The sequence below is a fragment of the Takifugu rubripes genome, chromosome 9 (assembly GCF_901000725.2).
Source record: "Takifugu rubripes chromosome 9, fTakRub1.2, whole genome shotgun sequence".
Classification (NCBI taxonomy): Eukaryota; Metazoa; Chordata; class Actinopteri; order Tetraodontiformes; family Tetraodontidae; genus Takifugu; species Takifugu rubripes.
In genome coordinates this window covers 11,812,870-11,838,955 of record NC_042293.1, presented here as the reverse complement: position 1 = coordinate 11,838,955, position 26,086 = coordinate 11,812,870, and the positions used below count along the sequence as shown (strand labels likewise).

General features: G+C 43.5%; 1 protein-coding gene across 3 annotated transcripts; it reads left to right on the top strand.

Moving 5' to 3' along the window:
• The first annotated feature begins 1,195 nt into the window (after nucleotides 1-1,195).
• On the top strand, nucleotides 1,196-24,834 carry LOC101063063 (DENN domain-containing protein 2A). 3 transcript variants are annotated; one of them, XM_029841849.1, is made up of 21 exons: nucleotides 1,197-1,550; nucleotides 2,867-2,885; nucleotides 12,767-12,853; nucleotides 14,922-15,941; nucleotides 16,722-16,849; nucleotides 18,049-18,161; nucleotides 18,239-18,436; nucleotides 18,750-18,843; nucleotides 18,936-18,986; nucleotides 19,081-19,268; nucleotides 19,489-19,598; nucleotides 20,133-20,202; nucleotides 20,479-20,556; nucleotides 21,191-21,331; nucleotides 21,407-21,555; nucleotides 22,748-22,925; nucleotides 23,011-23,052; nucleotides 23,152-23,257; nucleotides 23,427-23,732; nucleotides 23,815-23,901; nucleotides 23,975-24,834. In XM_029841849.1, the coding sequence occupies exons 3-21, from the start codon at nucleotides 12,768-12,770 to the stop codon at nucleotides 24,004-24,006; spliced, it is 3,177 nt and encodes a 1,058-aa protein (XP_029697709.1). In that variant the 5' UTR covers nucleotides 1,197-1,550; nucleotides 2,867-2,885; nucleotide 12,767; the 3' UTR covers nucleotides 24,007-24,834. The 3 variants fall into 3 exon arrangements, with proteins under 3 accessions (XP_029697708.1, XP_029697709.1, XP_011605759.1); XM_029841848.1 differs by lacking the exon at nucleotides 2,867-2,885 and having other exon boundaries at nucleotides 1,196-1,550; nucleotides 18,251-18,436; XM_011607457.2 differs by lacking the exon at nucleotides 2,867-2,885.
• Nucleotides 24,835-26,086: the final 1,252 nt, after the last annotated feature.

The window sequence follows — 26,086 nt, the reverse complement described above, 5'->3', positions numbered from 1 at the left end:
CTCACTTCCGGGTATGACGTGACCCCGTGTGCACCACGTGGTTGCGTCGTAAAGGCGCATACTTTATATAAAATTTAAATAATCAAATAAAACTATGCGACAATAAAATGCGTTACATGCTAAAATATAAGGATTGATGTTCTAAAAGCGACTAAGCAGTTTTTCCTAAATTGTGCATTTTCTTTGCGACACTTCTATTTCCTGAGCGTAACTGAAGGTAGGAAACAAAACACACGATACGGTAACACTTCCACCCACTCATCGTGTTTTTGTTTTTAAAAAGTCTACTGTTGGCCATTAATGACAGAAGTTGTCCCAGCAATGCTATGCTGGTCTTGAGTACTGAGCTCAATGGAAGCTGAGGAATCTGACTGATACCGGGGCCAGCAACACAATAAGGTGGGATAAATGCCAAACAGATGTTGCAGGACCCTGCCTACCCCCACAGCAATTGATGTAATGGTGCCTTTTTAGAACTGTCTTGCATTTCAAAAGAGAGGTCAGGTTTTGGGCTCAAAGGTCAGAAGGATAAAGTTACTGTGCTGAGGTGATACTGTCATATCTTGTGTTGCCTGCTGAACAAAATGACACCAGCTTAGATTTATTTACTTACATTTGGTTACGGGCTTTTCTGCTCAATGCACCCTTTTCTCTCTCACATTAATCTGATGGAATGTATTTATTTAATATATTTTTATGTTCCTGACCACAGAACCATGTTGTTCAACCTCAATACCACAATACATTTACTGTCTAGCAACATTTAGACTCTGCGCACGCAGGTTACTCATGCCTCTATAATTGGAGCTGTTTGTGTTGTACATGTTTACCATGATAACAGATTCTGGGATATCTATGTGCATAAGTGTCCCTTCATTTATAAGAGCTGTGTGACTCCTGGGGATCTTAATTGGCACCTAGATTAAACTTTTATTCATGTATTTAGTTGCACTAGATTTTGCTGTCTCCTTCTAAATTCACCCCCTTTCCTGGAGCAGGACACTAGGTTTCCCTGGCAACCACAGATCCAATCATTCAGCCAGCTGCAGATTAGTTCAGCAGTGGGGGGTTTGGGTGGGAGGGAGATAGGAGGGGATGGGGGGTGATGACGGAAAATGGAGAGGGAGGAGAGAAAAGGAGGGAAGGAGGGAGAAAGAAGGAGGGGGGTGGGAAAAGTTTGAGAAACAGTAGAGAGAGAGAGAGAGACAGAAAACCGGCCTCATTGAGAGACAGGATTCAGAGTGTGTGTGTGTGTGTTTGGTGACTGAGAGTAGAGAGGGAAGTTAGTATTTTAGCCCACAGGCTAGAGTAGAGGAGGGCGCTCAGAGCTCCACTCGGTGCCTTTCTATGTGCAGGAGGCACAGACAGGGGCTATGCAAACCCGAGGGAGCCGGGGGCAGGGGTAGAGGTGCACTGGCCGTGCGAGAAGGGTAAAACTTCTCTGAAGGGAAGGAACCTTGCAAGTGGATGGTGTCTTCTGCAAGGTCAGGTTACACAAAATGGGAAACTACTTCAAGAGCACTTCATCAGGGCTTACCCAGCTCAGAGAGGTAAGAAAAACTATTTGCCATCAATGATAAATGCAAGCATGCTTATTTATCTGCGTCTTTTTGAACTGTAATGTATTTCCTAATCTAGTTCAAATGCACCTGAAGTATTAGTAACACCTGTATACAGCCAGCCATTAAAAAGGTCTAACAAATCCTTTATTATTGTCTACAATGAACTCATCTGTACCTCGAGTCCACGTGAGCAGAGAGGCACACTCACACAGACACACACACATGCTGACTCTCTGTCAGCTCTCATCTGCTTATTAAATGAAGGCAAAGTGTGGACAGATGGTTTTGGTGAACATTTGGATAACACCCAAACTTCTGCTCACATTCCATAATGACTTGTTGAGGGGGGCGCGGGAGAGGGAGCGAGAGTATAGTGGAGAGGATAAGTTGAGATGAGCATTCTTCCTATCTTCATGCAGGGATCCGGTGTCTGTGTTGTTGCAGCAGCAAAAGGGCGAAGGTGTTCAAACAGTCAGGTCTTCAGATACAAAGAGTAACCTTTTGTTAGTAGCCAGGCATCTTTGGGCATGTACTGTTGATTGTGGGAGGCTTAGAGCAGGCTGTGCATTGAGCAGCCAAACAATGAGCATGAATACATGAGCAGTGAGGCCTTTTGAGGGAAAGGCCTATTAGTTTGATGTGATTCAAAAGGTTTTTTTAGGCAATACTAGGCCTGCCAAACATCTTGTTTACATTTCCTAAATGAAAAGGTTTAGTTCTCTGTTGGTGCCTTCGTTCCATCAACTGGCAATATTTAAAGAACAAAACGTGCCGTGTTTAAATCTTTTCACATTATCATTAATGCTATTGGTTTCTTCCTTCTGGAACATATGACCTTCCCAACTTGACTCACATCCATTCATTTGTGTCACCATATGAGCTCTGGTGTTAAAAGTTGGAATTTTCCCTCAGTTGCTCTCTTCATGCCTCCTCCATTCCTCATTTGACTCTGTGGTGCCATAACAGTCAAAAAAAGCAATTGGGGGGGGGCTGTTTTGACTATAGCAACAGCTGAAGAGTTCTTTGTTTTGGGGCAACATTTCAGTTCACCATTAGCATATTTAATTAGCATCTGGAGGTCCATACAGTGTGTAATGTCCATAAATCGCCAGACCACCCCTCTCCTGCTTCTGTCTGAGGTATTTGCTCAAGTGGTTAAAGTTGAAGGTATAGTGAATTGAGAGCATTTGACTCTGTGGTGCCATAATGAGAGTGTTTATGGAGCTTTAGATAAAGAGACATGGACGTGGAGCTGCAATGTTTGTCTGTAGCAAATGTTTTTTTTTTGTTTTTTTTTGTCTTAGGAGCAGTTTATCGAATCAGGTCAGTGTGGTGTTGATTATTTTGAACTTGTCCGTGACTCAGAAATACTCATGGAGTCAGTGGCTGCTCATCCCCATCCCCATCTCCATGATTCATTCATACTTTTGAAACACACTCATTAGCCATTTCCTGTAATTTCTGCATCTTTCTCAATAGCTTTCTCACTCATATGCAGTGTTTCTTTTAACACTGTGGCTAAATACCTGCTGACATAAATGTACCCTTTCATTAAACACAGGCTTTAGCTTTACTAATTAAAGGGTTTGGGGATCTTTTTTTAATAATTGCATGCTTTAAATGGGGTGGGTGGTACCTGCTCAGCACTCAAACACTACATAAATGCCAGATGTTTAGCGTGGTTGTGCCTCATAACTGAATCAGCATGTTTCTTTTATTCTTGAAGAATCGGTGCTGATGGATATGACTCATCAGTGTAAAAACATCCAGCAAAATATCCCATGACTTCAAGCTGAGGCTATTGGACGAACATTTTAGATGTTCAGGTTAGGAGTTGATAGAGCCGAGGAGGTAAAAGCTTGATGGTTGATTTAGTCACTGCTGCCTCCACACGAATATTATTGAGCAATAAAATCAACCTGGAATCGCTCCCAGTGCTGTTAATTAGGCGTGTGAATGTTACCACTCCAGGCAGACAGGTCAAGGTCACCAAACCGATTGTTAGGAGCTGCAGTGAGTCAGACGCGTCTTTTCTGTTCCTTCATGTTTTCGGAAAGTTGAAGTCCATGCTCCCCTCCTCTTTCAGGAACTGGCTTTTGACAGACACTCTGCACTCTGACATTCAAAGAAGCCTTTGGCGGCTTGCCTGTTGTCGTTGCCACAGCAATGTGCCCAGTAGGAATGTGTCCTGCGGTGATGGTGAATGGATTTCTCTTGTTTCAGAGATATGGGAGGTTATTGTCTGCGGTGTTGCTCGATGGTCATTGGTTTGATCGAAAGCAAGCCCTGGTCACAGACACACATGAGTGCACGGATAATGCACGCCATTCAGGCTCCCCCAGTTTGCCAGACTCAAGCCAGCACACTTAAATACATCCATGCATGGATAATACACACCATCACAATGGTTACTGAAGGAATGTATGCAGTTGACAGCTGCCTGTAGTTTTCCCTCATTAGATACACACATACCATACATTTTGGTTGCATGCTGTGGTGCTCTTCGGTATATTCACTTTATATTGTACACAGCTTGAAGCATATTACCAGTATTTAACAGAACAAGGGAAGTTGACTCTACTTCCTGTAAAAGTGTGAGTCCTCTTCATTGTGGAGATGTGATGCGATGACAGATTAATTTCTTTGAGCTGTGGTTGATGGCGTGTTGTTGAAGACTCAAAAGCACAATAATATTTGCAATGTACATTGATGTATAAGCGGCGGCGGTGGTGGCATGTGTTTAAAAATCCTACACGAAAGCAGACAGAAGCAGACTCAAACACATAGACCACAATACCCGCCGAGACAAGGAAACAAACAACTGGATATATGAGTTCAATGTTTTGGGGGCGTTCAAGTATGTGTGGGCAAAACAACTGTACATGAACATGTACTTCCCATTGGAGCAGTGTGCTCAGCTTAAAAAAAAGAACGTTGGAGACAGTAAAGGCTGTAGTCTGAAAAGGAATGCATCCTATGGGACTATAGCGTGGGTCAGCAGCTTATTGATTTGGGCTTCGCATTCCGAGCAGAATGAGAAGGCTTCGTTATGTGTAATCAACACTTGTAGTTGCAGTATAACATTTAAGAGTGATGACCTTTATGGTGTTTCAAGATCCTTTTTTTCTGTTCTATGTCTCTTTTGGAAACAGAACTGAGACTGAGAAGAAGTGTGTTTACCTGTCAATTTAGGGATCTACTCTATAATGAGAATCAAAACATTGTCTGGAGGTTTATCCAAGTGTAACGACTTAATGAGCAGATAGTCCAGACACACTGCAGACGCAGCTTTGATCGGACCAAATCACATAGAGGCACAGTCTTATTAAGTTTTTAATCATGGAAAGTAGTAGTTACCTGTCTGTCTCCAGTGTAATGACTGTTTCAAGAACTTCCTATTTCTGTATTTGCTAACAATGCTATCTTAACTCACAATCCACAGTTTCGTATATTCTATTGTAATTCTTCAATTTCAGATGTAACACTGCAAAAATGAAACTCAGAGTTAAACTCAGTCTTGGTCTGAGTTGATGGTCACAGTGTGTGGAGGTCACAGATGTCGACTCACACTCTGACTTTGGAGTCTACACTCCGGAAGAGCACTTTCCCAAGCTATCGCCTTGTTCGGGCTCCCTCTGGGATGGACAGGGTTGAATTAGAAAATGTGTTTTTTGTGTCGCCATGCGGAGAGGCAGGAGAGCAGGGATGAGATGGAGGAACTCTGTTGGGAATCTCGAAAATGTGAAATTGGGGACAAGGAAAGAAAAAAAGTAGAGTATTTTGGCATTGGATGTCAGCGCTGACTTAATTAATTATGTTGGAGAAACTAGAACTGAAAGTCATCTTGTTCTTTGAAGAGTTTTTATTTCCACTTACTGCAGCACATTCTCTGTTATTAGGGCATCTTCCTTTTCCCGCTATGAACGGTGGCATATTTGTGAGACTTCTCAAGTCTGAACCATTCAGCTCAATCATGTTATGATGGAATCTTTCTTCAGGGGTGTCTCAATTATCTCCTTTTACCAATAATTTACTTTGGATATAGGTCTTTTTTCAGTTAAAATGGGGTAAAACATGGGCGAAAAGTGGCTTGATATTGGACCCAGTCATGGCAAACACTGGTTCCAAATGACATCACCAGCACAGAATTGCAGCACTGAGGCGGATTCATTTTTGCACGGTAACAGGAAGTGTTGATGCATACTAACCACATTTACTGATACAGTATGGTATTTGCTGGATATTGCTGCCATTTAATAGCATATAAACTTGTAATTACTCCCCAACAAAGTTCTAATATTCAATCTCAGGACATCGTTAAAATAATTTCAATTGGTCATCTGGAAACCATAAATATGTTTCCTCCAAATGTGGCGGTATGACACATGACTTTAGTGGAGGGTCGGAAAACCATCAAAGGCAGTTCAAGGGCCTCAAGTCAATGTGGAAACTTGTGAAAAATTCATTTAGCAATCTCTCCAACAGTTGTTGAGATGATTCAGTGGGAACTAATGTGGTGGATGGTCGGATCATCATCATCTCCTGACAGTAACTCATGCAATGATGTTAAAGCTGATTGAAAAAAAATTGCCGGATTATTGGTGTTTGAAGGTTTCAGGGGAATTCTGTGGTTTCAAATGCTTTAACAAGCAGGTGTATTAAAGTCTTTGTTTTCTCACGTTGGCGGGAGTTTGAGTAACTTGGAACTGCAAATATAGTCCAGTTATGGATACAATAAAAAGTTAATAAAACTGGTCCCAGGGAAGAGTTGGCATGGATGCTGGTCTGCCGGGCCAGGAGAGTAATTGGGACCAGTATTGATGACTCAGGAGCTCTGCTCTACAGCTTTAATCAGTCCCGACAGCTATAATTGACATTTCATTGATTATAGCGGTTTCCACTCTGTTGATTGCAAATATTGCAGCACATATTCAAATAATGTACATATAAACAATAATGCACTGGAGTTAAAAGCATGGCACTACTGTATATTTAAACCTAACTTCATGTCTTTACAAGTTTAAATGAGAACCATGTGAAAAACGACACTGGTTCTGATGGCCAAATATGGAAAAATGGAATTTAGTTTTAGGTCAGGTTTCTTTTTTATTCTCAATCTAGATAAACAGCTTGTATTAGATGATTAAATGGGATGTAGATGTTGCTGGATCAGCTCTGATGACACTGACCAACCATTTCCATCAGGTGTGAAAGTGTCCAAAAGCAGAGTCTCCTGGAAGAGTTAAGACGACATCCAGATCAGGGTCTACATCCTTTCTCCATATTTATATCATAAAAAATCAGCTTATCTGCTGGGGAGGAGGGGCTGGAATGGAAAGGAGGTGAAAGACAGATGCTCCGACTCTGTGAGGAGACGTAAGATGACACCTGCTGCCAGATGGGGGAGAGAGTGAGATCTCGTCACTCTAATTCATCCTCCACCTCCACTCCCCCCCCTATTCTCACTCAAGATTTTGCCCTTTTCTTTGTTAGCGAGGTTTTTCTTCCCTCCCTGATTTGTATATGTTGGAAAAAGGGAAATTGCCTTATTTTGAAACAGTTACCAAAGAGCCAAGTTTCTATTTCCAGAGAGATTTATCATGTTGCAATGCAACTTCAGCCCAGAAAGAGGAATACAGGACTCTCCAACAGGAAAGCGTTTTCCTCTTAGAAGCCTGTTGTTAAGATGGTACAGATGATCATTTGGAAAGCCTGACAGGTGCACCACTGAGAGGGACCCTTGAAGAAAGATTCTACTGACTTTGTCTTTACTTTTTCTGCCCTTTTCTGCCCTTTTCTCCCCAATATTTTAATGCTGAAGTCATTTTCTGACTGTAAAGGATACATTCAGTTTTGCACAAGTCTCATGGCCTTGTTTTTCTACATAAAAGAGGAAGTTTTTAATCCCACTTCCCAATTACACGTACTCGACTGTAGTGCACAAAAACACAAACAAGAAAAGCCTCCTAGTTGATGTTGCAGCTTGTTGTCCCTCAGTTCCATTTGTAAGTGCATTTGTGGAGGCTCTCTTTTATGGTTGTCCCAATTATAATAGAGTTGTGTTTATCTGTATGATGAGGTCATATTCTGACTCTGTCTTCTAGTTCTCAGGGGGATTCACTGTAGACACCGAAGCTCTCAGAAGTGTTTTTATAAATGGCAATCCAAATAACAAGAAATGTGCACCATTTTAAAACTAACAATGGAGTTGTGGCATATTTAGAACCGGTTGATAAGCAGTAACAACATGCTGGGAGAAATTGTTTGCGGTGTCCTCTGCCAGTTCCTGTCTGGTTCTACAGTTAACCCAGTTTCCAAAGTGTCTCACATTCATCCTCTCCTAACAATGGCGGCAGCAGGGGGAGGACAAGAGGGGACACAGCTCAGCAGGGCTGAAGTCTATAAACAGTTTTCAGATAAACTTCTACCAACAAGGAGAGGATACATTGTCTTTGAGACAAATCTTGGTTTAATCAGAGCAATGTTTGCTTATTGAACCGACCTTGTAAACTGCAGCATGAGAGCTGCATATCCACATGTTTGTGTTCAGGCTTTGACTAAGTTTACTGGTTAATCCCGCTCTCACACTAATGCTGAGTGCAGTGCTTTAATATATATTTTGGCATTCGGGTGTGCAGGTGCAGGTTGAAATATAGTCTGTGCAGATTCTCAAGTCAGGTTAAGGTGGAGAACTTTAACATCGTGTCAGGTTTCTGATCCCCAGATGATACAGTAAATCCAGACCAGCTCACTTGAATTTGAGTTTTTAACATTGTCATGAGTTGTAGTAAATGTTCCAATATTTATATGTTGACATTTTGTGGTGAGAATGGAAATTTCCTTACATTCCTCCTCTTTCAACAGGGTAAGAGAATCCTTTGTGGATACCATCCAAAATCAAACCTTTTTAAAATCTGCACAGCCATGGAAGGGGTTACCTTTGAGTTACAGAGTGGATAAGGTTGTTTTTTTACACCATGATCAGCTTGAAACACACTTTATGGTGAACCATTTGTGTAGGATAATACAACACATACATACAGGCAGATCCTGTCATAGGGTTGGGCAGTTTTGGATACTATCCAAGTCAAAGCCATGAAATCAGCTTGGGAAAGCAGCAGGGGCCCCGAACAGGACGAGTAGGAGAGAGAGAGAGAGAGAGAGAGAGACTGCAGACCCCAGATAAAATTCCATTGTTTATTTGCCTGACCCTCTTTTCCCCTCCCCCTCGCCATACATCCTTGCTCCAACATCAGCCCTTCCTCTTTTACTTCTCCAGGAACCCTTCAAAACCTGTCAAGGCCTACCAGGTCAAGGTAGCGTGTCAGTCACTGTGAAATCCCTATATGACTCAGTTTAAACAGCTGCACGTCCTATCTGTTGACCCCGTGTGCATGTAAGTAATTGGCAGTCGTATAATCTTCACTCCAGAGCTTCAGAAGGTAAGCCATGGCATGAATGAAAAAAACAAAACCAGGACCTTTAAAGAGAAGAAAATGTCACTTTATCATCAGTAGGGTCACCATCTCCTTTCATACAGCAGAGATGCTGTATTACAAGACAATGTTGCCCAAGACTCGTGGACTCAAGACATTGGAAGGACCGATCAAGCACTTGAGCTACAGCTGCTGGAATAAAGGGAAAGAAAAGAGGGAGAGGGGAAAATTAGAGAGTGAAAACAGCAAGGAAAAAAAATGTGTTAGCGAGTGCTGGCTAAAGCTGCAGTGGTGCATGAAATTGATTGCAGGCCAGCGTTTGGCTTGTGCGCTCTGGACGGGGTCTCCAAGTCAGTGTTGGCACAAAGGAAAAAACAGCACCAAACTCAAAATTTAAGCTCTCATGTTACTTCTTGACGTTCATACTGGCCCATAAAAAAGAAGTTTATTTACCTTCTTTTGTCATGTGACTCCTGATAACACTGAAATGCAGTTTGGAGTGTGAGCAGCTTTGCCCTTTTTGGGTAGTTTGAAATGACAGAATGAAGGAAAACAAAAAAACAAAACGATCTGTTTGCATGATGATGTCATGGTGTTAGCTGATTCTGCAGGGCTGGACAGAGGAATGAAGGGACAGGGGGATAGATGGGAGGATGAAATCTTTATGAGAAGCAGCTGTTGGGGAGAAACGGGCTTCTGGAGGAGGGAAGGAAAAGCGAGCTAACAGTTCCAGGACGAATCAGATGGCTGAAACTCTTGTAACACTGCAGCTATAAGAAGTAAATATCTCCTGGGTGCCACGGATATAAGCCTTGGACAGCAGAAGCAGCTCCGAATACAGCACGAATAAAAGTAAATGCAGGTCGATGCTATTTCTACAGTTAAAAAACTCATTAGCAATACTTTTTGAAGACCAGCTGTTTGGACACAAGTGCTGTGGGTCCCAACTGCCGGCGCTATGTCTTGTGTCCTTTAGTCAAGCCAATATGATTACAGGATTGTTCACTAGACTTCAAATCCAGATACAGGTGTTCTGTTCTCCACCAACTTGAAGAATGTTGGGGTCCTGTTAGACAGTCCAACCAGCTGAACTGTTGGCCAGCCCTCTGGTCAGAGGCTGCACCAGTTATTACGGTCGTTTCTTTTAGTCCTGCTTTGGCCTTTCCTGCTTTTCTATGATGGTCCCGGTATGTTATACATACATCTTAACCAACCCTGCAGGCAGCCATTCTAGTGTAAACTTTGTTGTTGTCGTTGGATATTGTCCTTTAGTCGAGGGTTTAATAAACCTGTTGTTGGTCCATCTGTCCACATGATCACTATGACCTAGATTGTGCTATTACCGGTATATGATTTTATTTACAAGGGCAAGGCATCACTTCGATGTTAAGCCTAAATAAACAGCATTCCTCTCTGTAGTAGATATGGGACTCATGTTTACAGAATTTGTCCCACATGGACACTTGCTGTCCATCGCTGATGGAAATCTCCTGCAGGGCGTGTTATGCAACTGATTCTTGACTGTGATGCCCCGCGTCTGACCTGACTTCTGCTATCTCTTCAGTCAGTTAATGCCCTAAGGCATTTAAGTCTGTGTACTGTTCAACAGAATGAACAGAGCATTTGCCGGGTGGTTATTCAAAATTTATCTAAGCTGAAAAAATCGCCTTAAAAACCAAGGCCTAGTACTATCTGTGAGAATCTCAATATCCACCCTGCAGCCAGCCGTCCAGTTGAACAATACCACTTCCTCTGCCACAGCGTTCATGGCCTCTCACACCTCACATGGCAGAAAATGGGGCAGGGCAGGTGGAGGCCACTGGGGTCAGGGTTTCCTCGTGATATTTTTATTGGCCTCAGCAGATGGCTTCCCTCAGCCTCCACATTGTCCTGTGGCCATCTTGCTCTAGCTGTCAGGATTAACAATAGTTGCCTGTAACTCCGGAGGACAAAAACCCCAAGCCGCTCCAGAACAGTGTCTCCTGAGTCCCCAAATGTTCAGCGTTGTCAAAATATACGGTTGTTATGAGATGCTTGTCTAGTTGGGATATATTCAAGCCAATGAATCTGAATTATGTGGAAAAAAACCCAACAGCACTCTCTGTTTGGACTTTAAGAGACAATTTTTCCACATTGGAACAGTATACTTCGATCTATCTTTTTTTCTTTTTGCAATATCCATGTTCCTTTTTAGTTTTGACAACCTTGTCTCTCTTCAATTCGCACCTTTTCCCCTCTCCACCTGTAATAGTCTACATCAGCCCAAGTGAAAAAAAACCTCTATTTCGTGCACTCACCCCTCTTCCCTCTGTTCATTTCTGTGTTGGGGTTTGGGAAGGAGAAAAAAAATCAAGAGGGGGGGAGAGGAAAAAGAAATGGATGTTTCCCCTCAAACATGTGACCTCTGTTAAGCTCACAGCTGAAAATAATTTGGGTCTACAGACCAGTGGATGGATGGCTGGTGCGGACCTCCTCCTCTTCCTCAGGGGGTAAGAGCTTGTGCTGATGACTTGCTGAAGGCAAACTTTGAGCTTCGAACTGAAAACATGACATATGGGCCCTTTAGTCTACTTCTATAGTGACTTTTACACAATAAGCGTTTATTTTATTATGAAAGACTTAAAGGAAAATGAATCACAAGCCAGGAATCACTCCTTGACATGGACCCACTGGGCCAATTATGTCGTTAGTTCAGGGGAGGCTTCGGCTAGTTTGCTGCATTTATTTCCCCATGTAATCTACTGAAATTGTGGCTTTGTTCTGACATGCCTCACAATCAGTTGGGAAAACCATTTGTGGAATTCTGTAGAATTAGGTTAACATTCCCTGAAGAGTCAGAAAACAAGGGAATAAGAAGTCTGGGTTAATTAATGCATCTTCATTGAGCAAGAGCTGATGGCTGCAGAAACCATAAAGTATCCCTCCAGGTCTGGTTGAGCTATTGCATTCCCATGAATTATGTGCAGGCTGGCACTTAGTGTAGGTCTGTGAAGGTGTGTTTTAATACTCTTCTGAGTATTAACAAAACCTTGTAATAATGTGTCTGTGAATATACCAAAGGAATAAAATGTGAATAGGAGCCAGCAGCAGGGTAACCCTCATTTTCCTTCTTCTCGAATGTTAACCACATCTGTAGAACACAGAATAAGCCCTTCAACTCTGTGCCAGGCCTGTAAAGGCAGTAAGTGACTCTTATTTGATTTTACCTATGGGTGGTCTTATCGCGGTACAACGGTATCTGGGTTTGTAATCATTTTAAACAAAGTCTAGTATGTTGCTTCACACTCTCCTTGGCACTGTAGTATTTATGCATAATCAGGACAAATGCAAATATATGCTGACACCAAAAACCTGTGAAGTGGAAAGAATGTAGATTTGGGGTTGAATGAGAGCCCTTGTGTGGCTACTACTGTAGCTGCCACTAATAACTGCCTAAAAAGCTTTATTTCAGTCCAGTATCTTATGTAGTTTTCCATCCTGTTGCATATGTGCTGGCTTATACTGCAGATCTTTCAGGATATTCTATTATTCAGTCCCTATTTGACTTTCGGTGGGGGGCCATGCAACCTGTGAGGTCTTTTTCTGTGCACTTCTATCACCACAGAAATGTGAGGTTTGGGTGAGTTGGTAGTTTTCATTCACATACTGGAGTAAGGTGGAAAAATCCTGAAAACCACTCTTCTTTTGACCCACTGAAACTCATTTTTAGGGGCATATTTCTTTGACAGATTCTACATATTATCCTACTGACTGTTCCTCTTTATGCAGGATGCCTGCTGCTAGCACCATGACCGGTGGGAGGGCCCTGCTGCTCTGCACGAACACTGACAACTGTATCTACCAATCAGTTAACGGGTAGGTGACTCAGACCTTTGTGTTCTCCCTGGGTTTTCTCTGGGTATTCTAGTTTCCCCACACAGTCCAAAATCATGCACATTAGCCTGAAATGGAGACCCTCAGTTGCCTGTAGGTGCGAACGTGTCAGTGAATGGCATGCATGCTTGCCTCTCGGCCTAAGGACCCGGTGACCCTGGTTAGGAATAATCCGCGGTTAACAGAAATTGGATGAATGGATATTTTTAAAATCAAACATGGTCAATACCAAGCCACAGCAGCCACTGTGGTTAACATAGCAAATAAATGATTCCCCTTACCACTGAATGGTTGAAATTTAGACCACTTATGTTTCATGCTGTTCCTTCGCCTGTGTGTTGAAGCAAAAACACAAAAGGTCTGCGTGCCAGAAATCTAGAAAGTTATGCTTATTCAAGGCAGAGTAGAAAGAGAATAGATGTATGAATCATTTTCATAATGGCTGTATTTGTTTATAGTGAAATAGCATGTTTGTAGAATTTCTTGACATGGGAGCATTGTTGACCCCTGGGTTCATCTGTACCGTGAAAATAAAATGCCTCGTGTTGGTCGTCAAGCAGAACTCCTGCAGCACAAGTGGGTAAAAAAGGCTGCAGCCAAACTTTCCTCCTCGCATGCTTGAATCAGCCTTGAGGATTATAATTCATCCTGGAATTTTTATTTTCAGCCAATCCAGCATGAAGGACCGAGTCAAACCTCAAGGACATTCCTTGTTAAATAAAGTACTGCTCAGCTGTAAAAACTCTTAATCTTTTCCATGGCTCTGACCTACACAATTAAAAGAACAATATTATGGTGCATCAGAGTCATTTTAAATTTTCTTTGCATTTTAAGACCTGCTCTGATCTGATATTAGCTCTTGTATATGACCAACAGGCAATATTTCTGTCAGACCTAGTTTAGCAGTATCAAATACATGAATTTCCTGAATTTGAAGCGGAGTAGAGGCCTCTGAGGTCAGTTCTGCAACTGCTGCATACACAGCATAACAAAAGGAAGGCTTGAGTGGGGCTAAGTTGACCATCTGGATACTGTTCTTTGCCCCCCGCTGTGTAATACCTCAATAACCACTGGGTGTTGTCCCTTCATTAGTGCTATTTGGATTACAACAGAGAATTAAAAGACCCAGTCAGATTGACATGGCGCCTGTTTTGGACGATCATACTGGGCTTGATCAAAGGTTTAGAGGTGACTGTAGATCATTATTTGGTCCATTTCAAAGACCTTCCATTCCTTGGTTCTTTATTTGGCTTATCTGTTTCACCCGGATTCATCTCTTAACACTGAAGGGAAGTGCAGAGATCATTCTAAAGATTATTTTGTTTCCTCATTTCTAATGCAATGTTTAAAAGATTTTTCTCTCTAAAGAAAATAATCTGTAGTTTTCCTCAGTGATTTCCTCCAAAATGGATGACTGTTGGTTTTTTTTCTTGCAACAATGCCATCAGCACTTATTCAGTAAAGCTGCATTTCCTCCGTTTGTTAGAAATGCTAAGACAAAGACAAATGGTCTTTGAGCCAAAACTGAGTTTTGAAGGTCAGAAGTAAGAAAGAAAAGATGCACGTCCGCACTTTGGCCTCTCCCCTCTTCTGTCCATACTTCAATTTCCTCTCCAGAAATAGCTGTGTGTGTGCAGCTTGTAAACTTTGACCCCCAAACCCAAAGTTCAAGCAGTCATGGCCTAGTAATCTTCACAGAGCAACTCACAGTCAAAAACAGAGGCACCAAACAGACGCACAGGCTCTTTTTACAAGAATTCTTGAATACCTAATAAAATTAAGTCCTACTGGGATGTATTTGTCAAAGGCTCATGTTTTCTGGCTAATTTTAAGAGCTACAGGAGGACAGAGTCTCTCCTACTGTGTAACAATGGTTGATTATTTATTTATTTTACTATTTCTGCACTTTAGTTTGGCTGTACATTAGCAGTTTAAGCAGCTTATGTTAGAACCGTTCATCTCATATGCAAGCCTTCTTGTTAAAATAATGTATGCCAGATTCTTAAAGCTTAAGAAAATATGTCAACATGTTTTCTGTACGTGTCTCTAGGCTCCAGTGCTGCGGCTTGAAGGTGAGGGAGTCTCCATCTTCTACGGTGCCCCAGCGCCAAGAGGTGTGTGGGCCACCAAGGGCCAGAGACAGGAAGGACCCGGTGTCCCTTTCTCCTCTACTGACCTCGAGTGAGAGCCCAGGCCCTCCGGTCACCATGTTGGCTCATCACACGTCCTCAGCCAACACAGATCCACGACTGCCTAACATGGAGAATGGCCTGTGCAACAGGCTGAACCACACCAAAGGGCCAGGTGGGGCGAAGTCTGCAAGCATCCGGGACAAGATCTCACAATGGGAAGGTAAAAAAGAGGTTACTCCGCTGAATTCAACTGGGACGTTACTGCAGACCACAACACAGAAGGAAGTCGAGGCGGTGAAGAAAAAGGAGACCAAAGCGTCAGAGGTCCAAAGGACAGATAGCAAGAGGTTTGTCAGCAGGGAGAAACAGGACTCAGGAAAGGAGAATGTTGGGAAACAAAGCGATTCGAAGCCAAAATCTCCAGCATGCCCGACGAATAAGGACAAAGAATTGGTTCTCGAAAAGAGCTTTCAAATTACCAAACCAACAGAACAACCACAAGAGAAGAAAACTGTGTTAACTCATATTAAGAAACTGGAGAAGGCAACAAAGGATGTTCCTGACAGACCTTCCCTTGCATTTCCAGGGAATTACTTCTCCCCTCCCTCAAAAGAGGAGGTGGAAGAAACAGAAAAGAAGCTCCATGAGCCCATTTTTGGAACTTTTGATGTGGCACGGCCTGGCAGGTCACAGAGACGCAAGGGGGGAGATCCAGAGAATGTATACAGTGAGCCGGGTGCTCCATCCACAAACCCTCCACCTAAACCCCAGAGGACATTTCAGCACCACACGCCCCCTGCTTTAGGTCCCAGCTCAGGAAAAGGAAGAAGGAACTTGCCCCCTTTACCATCACTTCCTCCTCCACCTTTACCTACCTGCCCACCACCTGGAGTTTGTAAGAGACCCTGGGCTGAAAAATCCCGGAATAGCAATAACAGGTATGACAAGGACGTGTTTTGTGTGTTCAAAGCAAATTTAAATTGAATTTCACACCATGAAAACCAACAAAATATGAGCAATTTTAACCCTGAAATTAGTTTTGCCCTCTGATGTCTCCTGTGCATATCATGTAAGGTTTCCTCTTCTACATTTTGAGCTCTGAGGTAAACAACATCCCCACATCTGCTGTAAATCACCCCCCCCCCCCCCCCCAGTGATATCATCTTCTCTCTAAATAGCCACAGAGTGAGATCACTAGTCGGATGTGTGGAATGTAGACATCGGTTGATTTCATTCTGACTTTCCAAAACTTTCCTGAAAGTGGAGGAGAGGCTGCAAGAGCTGGTGTGAATCACATTAGTGTAACACTGTGATTTCAGTCCATAAAAACATTCGTCTGATGATGAGGATGTCTACAAGGCAATGTTTTCTCCAGAACCTAGGCCCAGGTTTGGAGATACACATTTCAAGGGTTTTTAGAAAGGTCACTTTTCATTGTAACTAATGAACTTGGGGCAACAATAGTCACTGCGTGCGTAGGAATAGAAATGCAAGCGTGTGTGTGCTTCCTGCTGCAGGGCTCCAGTGTGTGACAGTGATGAAACACAGATGCATTAAATCAAATATGAAGACTAGAAAATAACATCTTTTTGGAGCAGAAGTCTTTGAAAGAATCAAGATGAACAAACATTCACTCCAAGACACCAGCGAAAGACGATTTCTCGCTTTTCTTTGTTTGTGCTTGACGTGCGACTCTCCGATATCTCTGTAATGCTCAGGAAGTCCTATGAGTTCGAGGATCTGCTCCAGTCATCTTCAGACAGCTGCAGGGTGGACTGGTACGCTCAGTCAAGGCTGGGGATAACACGCACTTTATCGGAAGAGAATGTCTACGAGGACATAATAGGTAACCTTGACGTTGTTACCTCATTTGCACTAACGTGTGTGTGTGTGTGTGTGTGTGTGTGTGTGTTGACAACAGCTGCAAATGATCAATTTTGATTACAAGGTCGCCCTGATTTTCATATACAGCTTGCTGTTTTCATGAAGTTCAGGCACAGAGGTGATTAGGAGGCCAAGCTAAACCCAATCTCTGTTTTTTTTTCCCTGCTCCAGTTTTAATACGGTTCCATGCTGCCTTTATTAAAGATGATACACAGAAGCCCCACTTACCTTCCTGCCTTATTATCTGCACTGTTATGACAACCCCATCTAGATGCTGTGCAATCTCATGGTGAACAATAGCGCCCTTGTGTGAGGTCGTAGCCCAAGTTGGCTACTGTGATTGGCTGCAGTAGGGGGTACGCGAACCACACAGCACCCTGGCAGCCACCTCAGCACCCTGGCTTTATTCCAGAGACTCGTCAAGAGTTGGTTCTGCTTGCGTGCAACAGACAATAAATTGCACTATATTCAAAATTCCATGTCCCGTTTTGAATAGTTTCATAGGTTTTCTTTCTTGCGTAGAACTGTGCTTGTCTTCAGAAATGCTCAGATTGTAGAGCAGACACTCAACTTAGAGACTTTTCCTCCTTAAAAACAAGCTCAGGTGGGTTTTTTCAACTGTCACCATAACATGACAGGCTCACACACACAGATGATGAGTAAATGTAAACACACCGTATAGCGGTTGGTCTGATGTGCTCATCAGGGAGTAATGTGGACCCTTGTTTTCCTCAGATGGGGGGGGAGAGGGGTTGAACATTTAATTCCTGCAGGCCACATCTGGAGGATGGATTCATGCATCAAAGAGGAGATTCAGGCAGATGAGGGGCAGGTTTTAGGAGATGAAACTTCTTATCTGCAGGGGAGGACTTGTTCCAGGAGTTATATTTACCTTTAACGATGCAGTCACCCCCAGTCATTTACTGTTAATTATGAGCTGAGAGGAACGACATTGCTTATATCTTTCTGCACATTTGGAGAAGTAATCTCATGACCAACGTGAGAAAACAACAAGTTCTTCAATCTTGCTGTCTAATCAAATTTGTTAGGTTTGAAGAAGAACCTTCCCGATCATGAAAGAGTGAATAAATAACACTTGCTCGGCATGTTATGCGACAAAACTTTGGCCGCAGTAAATCTAGATTGAACTTTCTTTTGAAGACCCTCCTCCTAAGGAAAATCCTTACGAAGATATAGAGATGGAGAGAAGCTGTTTGCGAACCAAATGTGTTTCACCTTCATCCTCATCTCCCGTACCTGACACGCCAACCAAGGTAACTTGTTTCTGACGCAAACTATATTTTAATAGCAGCACATAGCGGGGAAAAAAGTCTGTTTTTTAATCCTTCAGCTCCCCTCTAAGCCTGGCTTCTTCAGACAGACTTCAGAAAGGCGGAGCTTCAAACTCCTGGAGCTGCGCAAGATCAACAGAGACGCCGGTATCTCTACGTCTTCCCGTATCAGCCCCCCCTCCACGCCCAGCAGCCCCGACGACACCCCCTGTCTCTCTGGAGATCCATACAATCGGAGGCGCAGGAAAATCCCCAAGGTACGAGCACACTGAGGGGCCCCACTCTGTTAGAGATTTACAGTGACGCGAACTGCACAAGGAGGGTTGGAGCTGTTCCGCTCACGCTGCCATCTGGAGATGAGTAAAGGAGGGAAACTTTTCTGATGGATATTTCCTGTCAGAAGTGTGCCTGGAAAAAGGCCTCCCCCATGTAGCATTACAAACCTCTGCCTTGGATTAAATGCCGTATATGTATGTTTGTATGTATGTATTTTTATTCGTCTGTATAAAACTATCATGAATGAGGATTTTGGTTTTGACGTCAACATTTCTGTCTCCGTGGCCCCTGCAGGTGGTGTTGAAAATTAATGCCATCTTTGAGGCTCGGAGGGGGAAGAAACGTATGAAGAAGGTGTCTCAGTCCACTGAGTACAGCTCTGGTAGAGGTGTGGCTTTAAACTTGAATGCAAACTCCATGTAATTTCCATTTTTGGCGCAATTAGACTAAATTTTGAACTTAATCACTCCTGGAATCCAGTGACAGATGAGAACAGCGAGTCGGAAAGTGACACGGAAGAAAAACTAAAAGGTGAGAACAGGAACAAAGAACTGGCACATCTGTGTTAGGTTGTTCCTCAACTGCAACAATAAAATGCGTGCATTCATTTGCTTCCCTGTCTCAGCTCACAGCCTGCGGCTGGTGTCAGTCCAGTCCATGCTGAGGCAGACGGACAAGTGCCGCACCTTGGAGAGAGATCTGATGGAGCTGCAGGAGAGGAAACTTTTTGAGTATTTCATAGTAGTTGCACTCCACAAGACCAAGGCTGGAGTCCCGTACCTGCCAGAAGTCACGCAGCAGTTTCCACTCAAGGTAAAACATGCTAAACATGTAAAAATAAATAAAGATGTTGCTTTATTTAAATTCACTATGTATTTAAATTCAATGCTAGTTTCCAGGCACATCACAGTCTGAGAGCAGTTTTAGTTATTGCCAATGCCAAATGTTAACTTAATGCACTTCTTTTCAGGTGTATAATGCAAAAATGTACACTTAATGTAAACTGTTCAAGGGTTTTCCTCTTTCCTTTCAGCTTGAGAGGAGCTTCAAGTTCATGCGGGAGACTGAGGACCAGCTGAAGGTCATCCCCCAGTTCTGTTTCCCTGATGCCAAAGACTGGGCGCCTGTCGACAGCTTCCCCAGGTCAGTCCAGCTCTGCCCCGCTCCGAAAAGTGAAACAAAACAGGGACGCTGGAAATTCCCGGTGGTGCGGTAAAAGCTCAGCTGTTTTCCTGGCTGGTAACCACGTGTCAGATCAGGAATAAAAACCGAAAGCTCGTAACGATGACTGTTTTCTTGAGCACCTTCCACCTGGTCTGTTATTAGAAGTTCTGTTGCTCAGAGTTTCCTGCGCTCGCCTTTCGAAATCTACATTCTTTTGAGAAGTGACATTGAGTGTCCAGACAGCGATGGCTAATAATTACCCAACATCAAATACCTCCAAAACAGCCTCGTTCTGGACTTCCTGAGTGGCCTTCACAGTCAATGACCACCTGTCAAATAGAGCTTAAGAGGTTCTTGGTCGATATTTGCAGACTAAACCTGTCCTCAGGGGCTTTTAAAAGCACCGAGGACCTGTTTACCAAAGACAAACGCGAGAATGTCATTTCCTGTTCTTGTGTGATCCTTGAATCCTTGAAATCCTTGGATCTGTTAAAATGCTCTTTTTTTCCTCAGTGAGACCTTCTCATTTGTCCTCACTGGTGAGGATGGAAGCAGGCGGTTTGGCTACTGTCGCCGATTACTGGTATGAACTTTTAAAACTGCTGCTGACTCTTGCTGGTAAATTCATTTCAATATGGATGCGTCTTATTATAAATTTGCTGACCCGCGCAAGCTTTTATTTGACGTTCCTCGACTTTGGCAGCCCAGAACACGTTCAGTTTTTCCTCGGGCTGTAATTTCAAAGCGTCGGTCTAAAGGGCTTTGCTCTGCTCCACTGCTCTAATCCCATGATTGTTGTTAGATGAGCGGTCTTGTGACACATCAGTGTTCTGGTTCTGATATTTCATGCTGTTTGCAGCCCAGCGGCAAAGGCCGGAGGCTCCCCGAGGTCTACTGCATTGTCAGCCGCCTGGGTTGCTTCGACCTCTTCTCAAAGGTAGATAGAATTCACATGTTCATCACCGCATTGACACTTACTACACACACCTGGAGCTCCACCCTCATTAAGACGTATAAAACAGCACCTCCCACGGTGCCCACCGAGCCCCACCCAGCTTGCATCTGGTCCGCTCGCCACAGAACCCTTCAGTTCTGGCTCCACTACAAAGCTGCAGCCAATGTGGGTATGCCAGTGGTGAAGGTTCCCCATACTGAGACTTAAGTTATGGGCTAGTCAGCGTACAGGCTTTAATATACGTGCAGCCTACAGATGCTGCCGCTGTAAGAGGGTTTTTTGAGGACACAAATGTTGGCATACAAAAGTAAATATACTATAAGCTATTAATTTTAATGTTGAATATCATCCAGATGTATAAATGTCAATGAAACAGCTCTTTGTTCCACCGATATTTGACGTCATTTGGCTCTGCATGAGGATTAGATTAGATAAGTAGGTTTGTATTTTTTTTTTGGTTTTGTTTTGAGAAATGTCTTATAATTTTGATGCATTTAACTTGAATATAACAATAATTACCCATTGGCTCGGGGGGAAAAATTTGAACTATGTGATGCTGGAGCTGCGCTGGGCGACCCTGACACCCGACATGACACAGCTGCGTTCTGTTTTGAAGATCTTGGATGAAGTGGAGAAGAGAAGGGCCATCTCCCCCGCTCTGGTGCAGCCTTTTATGAGAGGAATAATGGAAGCTCCCTTCCCTGCTCCTGGGAGGACCATCACTGTCAAAAACTTCCTACCCGGCTCTGGAACAGAGGTGAGGTGCTGATGGAAATGGCCGCCTGAGTAGCGCCTGTGTTTGTGATCCATTGTTCCGGGTCCAACCCTGCAGGTGATAGAGCTGTGCAGGCCGTCAGATTCCCGGCTGGAACATGTCGACTTTGAATGCCTCTTCTCCTCTCTGAGCCTGCGTCTCCTCCTCCGGGTGTTCGCCTCTCTGCTCCTGGAGCGCAGGGTCATTTTCACAGCTGACAAACTCAGGTGTGTGGCAGCGTTTTTCAGGCGTAGCTATCGTTCATCTGCTCTCCAGGCAACAAACATGGCCAATATCTTATTTTTAACCAGCCTCTTAATGATGACAGCAGTAGATAGTTAAAAGGTTGAATCAGTGGGGGGGGGGGTGAGGGAAGGAACATCCTGGCTGAGTGTGAAAGAAAAGAGTGGGAGTGTTTGGACCAGTCACCTGGGGAATAACTGTGGAAAAACTGTCCGGGAATCCTGATAGATGGCTTCGATGTACGACATGTGTGGACAGTGACACCACAACACCTAATGTATTCAAGACATCAACAAAAGACAGGACAGAATATATAAAGCAGCATGTTATTGTGAATGGAAAGCTAAAGAAATCTGTAACATGTTTCCTGTAATTCAATGAAACATCATTATTTTTTGCTTTTGTCTTTTCTCTTATTCTGAAAGGCTGCATAAATACATGTTTCACATTCTCCACTGTGAAAGGGGAAATTTGGCCTCGTCAATCATCTTTTAAACGAATTAACCATAACCAGATGCACACCCGGGACCGATTAACGCAACATCGTGGGGTGAATGTGTTCGCTGCCACTTTATGGTTTTTAAGTGTTACATCACTCCGCCCTAAGTGATGCTTATAGCAATCCTCTCATGGTAAAACAGAAGATCTGTTGCGGTAACAGGAAAGAAGCTGTTTGATTATCTTCCAATTTAGGAAACGTGTGGGAAGAGAGGTTATTTATCACCAAGAGGAGGCATTTAGCACCATCTTGCGGTCGAGAATTGTATTTAAACAGTTAAAAGGAAAACCCCTCCTATAAACACACAACACCCCAAAAGCCCAAATCTCCACCAAGCCCAAGCGGTCCCCTTAAATTAAAATTCCTGGTTCACCCCCTTTTATTCAGATCCTCATCAAAATTAAACGGATTCCCCCTGGCTTGCTCGCCGCCCTTTCAAGTTTCATTAAAATCAATGCACCACTTTCCACAGACACACACACACACACACACACATGGCCCTCAGAACATGAACTTCTTGGCTTTTGTTTTTAGAAGTGTTTTTGATCAGAACTCAGATGTTAAGCAGTAGAGTTTCTGGATAAATAAATAAATGTGGCTAGTTTGGTAGCTCGGTGTGAATTCATGATTTACTGGTCACAGATGGGTTTTTAGTGTCTGCTTTTCTTTTTCCACAGCACCTTGTCTCAATGTTGCCATGCCGTTGTGGCTCTGCTCTACCCTTTCACCTGGCAGCACACCTACATCCCCGTGCTCCCCCCATCCATGCTAGATATTGTCTGCACCCCCACCCCCTTCATAGTGGGCCTCCTCTCCAGTTCCCTGCCTCGACTCAAAGAGCTGCCCATAGAAGAGGTGAGATAACCCCAGCACATGGACTGTGGGGAGTCTTTGCTCGCCGCAGGAAATGACGTCATTCTCTCTTTGCCACTTCCTGTAGGTCCTGGTGGTCGACCTCGGCAACAGCCGCCTACTACGACAGGTAGAATAAGCAAAGCTCTGCCACGCGTGACGGCTCTCCCAGATGTTGCAGAGATCCATTTTGTTGAGCATATTTACATCTGCGTCTGTTCTGCCACAGCTGGATGATGAGGACTCCATCCTTCCTCACAAGCTGCAGGCGGCTCTGGAGCACGTGCTCGACAGGAGGAAGGAACTGGCCTGTGAAAGGGGAGATAACCCGAGTGGTGAGTCAGCACTCTCACATATATGTGTATATGTGTGTGTGTGTGTATCTATCTGTATCTATATATATACTGTATATATATCTACCGGTATACTGTATGTTCTGAGTGTTTATGAGAGATTATTTTCTGTTTTTTTGCATCTTTATTGTGTTTTTTCCTCTCCAACCAGACTGCAGCTTCCCCAGCACGGTCATATCCGAGGCCTTTGTGCGCTTCTTCGTGGAGATAGTTGGTCATTACTCCCTCTTCCTGGCCGGAGCAGAGCGGGACGACGAGTCTCTCACCTCCCCCACCTCGCCCAGCCCCTCCTCCTCCAACCCCACCTCCTCTCCCCCCTCCTCTTCCTTTCAACGCGAGGCCTTCCGCAAAGCCGTCACCTCCAAAAGCTTGCGGAGGTTCTTGGAGGTGTTCATGGAGACCCAGATGTTCACGAGCTTCATCCAGGAGAGGGATCTGCGCAGGCAGGGCCTCAGAGGTACTGAGGTTGGATTAGTCATTGCTGTTCTTTTAGCTGTAGTTGACATGAAACGTGCTGAGGAATCTGTGTGCACTTTCAGGTCTGTTTGAGATGAGAGCACAAGAGTATCTGGACTCTCTTCCTGGGAGCGAGCAAAGAGGCGTCAACAAGTTCCTCAAGGGTCTTGGTAAGGCTTCCTGGTCCATCGTAACTCATTTTATGACATTTTCTCTCTCTGAATGGGCATAATTTATTTTCAGGGAATAAGATGAAATTCCTCTCCAAGAAATGATGCTGAGTCAGGATGTCAAAGTTGGAAGAAGCAAGATGTTTGCAGGAATAATCAGATGATGAAGAGGCGGCCCTGAGACATGACATGCAGAAGGTCGTGTGTGTGCGCGCGTGTACTTTGGGTCTGGAAAAGAAGATTCTTGAAGTAGACCGGACACACACTTTGTAAAAAGGGGGGAAAGATCACACTGTTGCACCATTGCGGTGGTGAAGGGCTCACTTAGCTTGGACCAAAACTGCTCTTCAAAGAAAAGTCTGACTGTCTTCTATTAGAATTCCCCAGATCCTGATCTTTTGTACATTAGTTGTACAGCACAAACATAATGTATTCAAGACATAATAATGTCAGGAATGGCATCATCTCGCTTTCTAAGCCTGTCCAGAAGGTCAGTGAAAGCCTTACAATACTTTGTTATACATTCCAAGTATTTTCAATAGAATCTATTATAAGTACAGTAGTACAACTTCCTCATCAGCAGGAGGCTTTTCACCTAATTTATATGGTCATAGAATATAAATATCCTGTAGTTTGTCATAGGCTTTATTTAACAGAGTCTAGCTCAGACTGTTTTTAGACCACTGTGGGTTGTTGGGTAAAGTCACCACTGTTTTACTAGATTAACTCTCACCCGGCAGGGAAGGAGCACTCGGTAGAAAAATCTGTTTGGATGCTTCTGTCATGAGAGTTCGTGACAAATGGTCGCAGACGCCTCTCACTGAGGGAAGATCTGCTTCTGGGGCCAGTTATAATCAATGTGTCTCACAAAAGCAACTACAGTCGTCTCAAACATGATCGAGAATAAAGGAAAAAAGTCTTTAAAGAAAGCAACTTGAGTGTTTAAGCTCTCTTCATTTCCCCTCCCATCACATACCGCTTCTTTTGTCCCGAATGTGTTCAGATGCAGTTTTAACTGTGCAAACTAATAGTACTTCTAAAGAAATATTTAAATACTTTCATTACTTGATGTAGCGTCTTGGAGCGCATCGTAAAAAGACGCTTGAACAGGTTGTAATTGTTACACTGTTCTAGTACTCAATGGGGGGCGCTGTAAACATACTTATAGTGTATTTGCCCCCTTTGGTTGATCACATGAATTTTCCAACGCGTTGCAACATGCATGAGGCTAAATACATTAAAAACAAACGATGATGCAACCATAGATGACCATCTCGAAAAGACCTTAAATGGTCGGTGCACATTTTCAAATAATAAGTTGTTAAAAGTGCAGAATGCAGGAAAAACACGTCTAAAGAACCAAGAAAGACGTTCTTGGGCGGGTCAAGTTGTAAATCACAACTAATAACTTCCACAAAAAGGGGAAACGTGAATTAATTGTAATATCACAGGTCGTCTTTAAAAATGTATTTTATTTTATTTTACTGATTTGTTCATTCGTGTCCTGCAGAAAATAAAAATCCTTGACCGCGTCATCACGAGGTCTGAATTCCCGAAGTACCCACAGTGTCCGCTAGAGCGCGGTGTTACCCAGTTTCCCAAAGTTCAGCTCTACAGTGGAGCCGGCAATATTGTCAAATTAGTAAATACGACTAGTATGGCAAAATTATCACTTTAATGTATACATTCCCCTTAAACAAACAAATCCAATTATATTGTCTAGCTATGAAACCAGATTTTAGGTAGTAAAGTAATTTAATTACATTATATCACAGAGTTTGACAGAGGTGAAACTGATAAAAGTGGTAGTTTTTTGGGTGATTATTTTACAGCCTTACCAACTTAGTCAACTATCTATGCAGCCAAATCCACAAATAAATACACGTCAACATCAATGCTCTTCAAAATTCTACAAATACAAAATATATTCCTTGTTAAGGGGGAAAGGGGTCAAATCGCGTCCATATTCCACACATTGCGTTCATGTGGCTGATTGAAGCTGACCGCGCCACCTCCCATTTCTTTATTTTAATTTTTGCTCGTTTCTCCGTCCATCTCCCCCACCCTTTCCTTCCCTCCCCTCCCCTCCTCTCCCCCCACACCCCCGTCGTGGTTACGCGCTGTCCGGTCAGACCTGCCTCCCCACCACCCTCCCCTCCCCTCTCCTCCCCTCCCCTCCTTTCTC

What these genes read in the sequence shown, in the direction of transcription:
- LOC101063063 (XM_011607457.2), top strand. Translation starts at nt 1,468, where the DNA reads ATGGTGTCTTCTGCAAGGTCAGGTTACACAAAATGGGAAACTACTTCA. An exon ending in TCCCGGAATAGCAATAACAG is followed by an intron (nt 15,942 to 16,721) that starts GTATGACAAGGA and finishes TGTAATGCTCAG; the next exon opens with GAAGTCCTATGAGTTCGAGG. An exon ending in TTCACAGCTGACAAACTCAG is followed by an intron (nt 21,556 to 22,747) that starts GTGTGTGGCAGC and finishes CTTTTTCCACAG; the next exon opens with CACCTTGTCTCAATGTTGCC.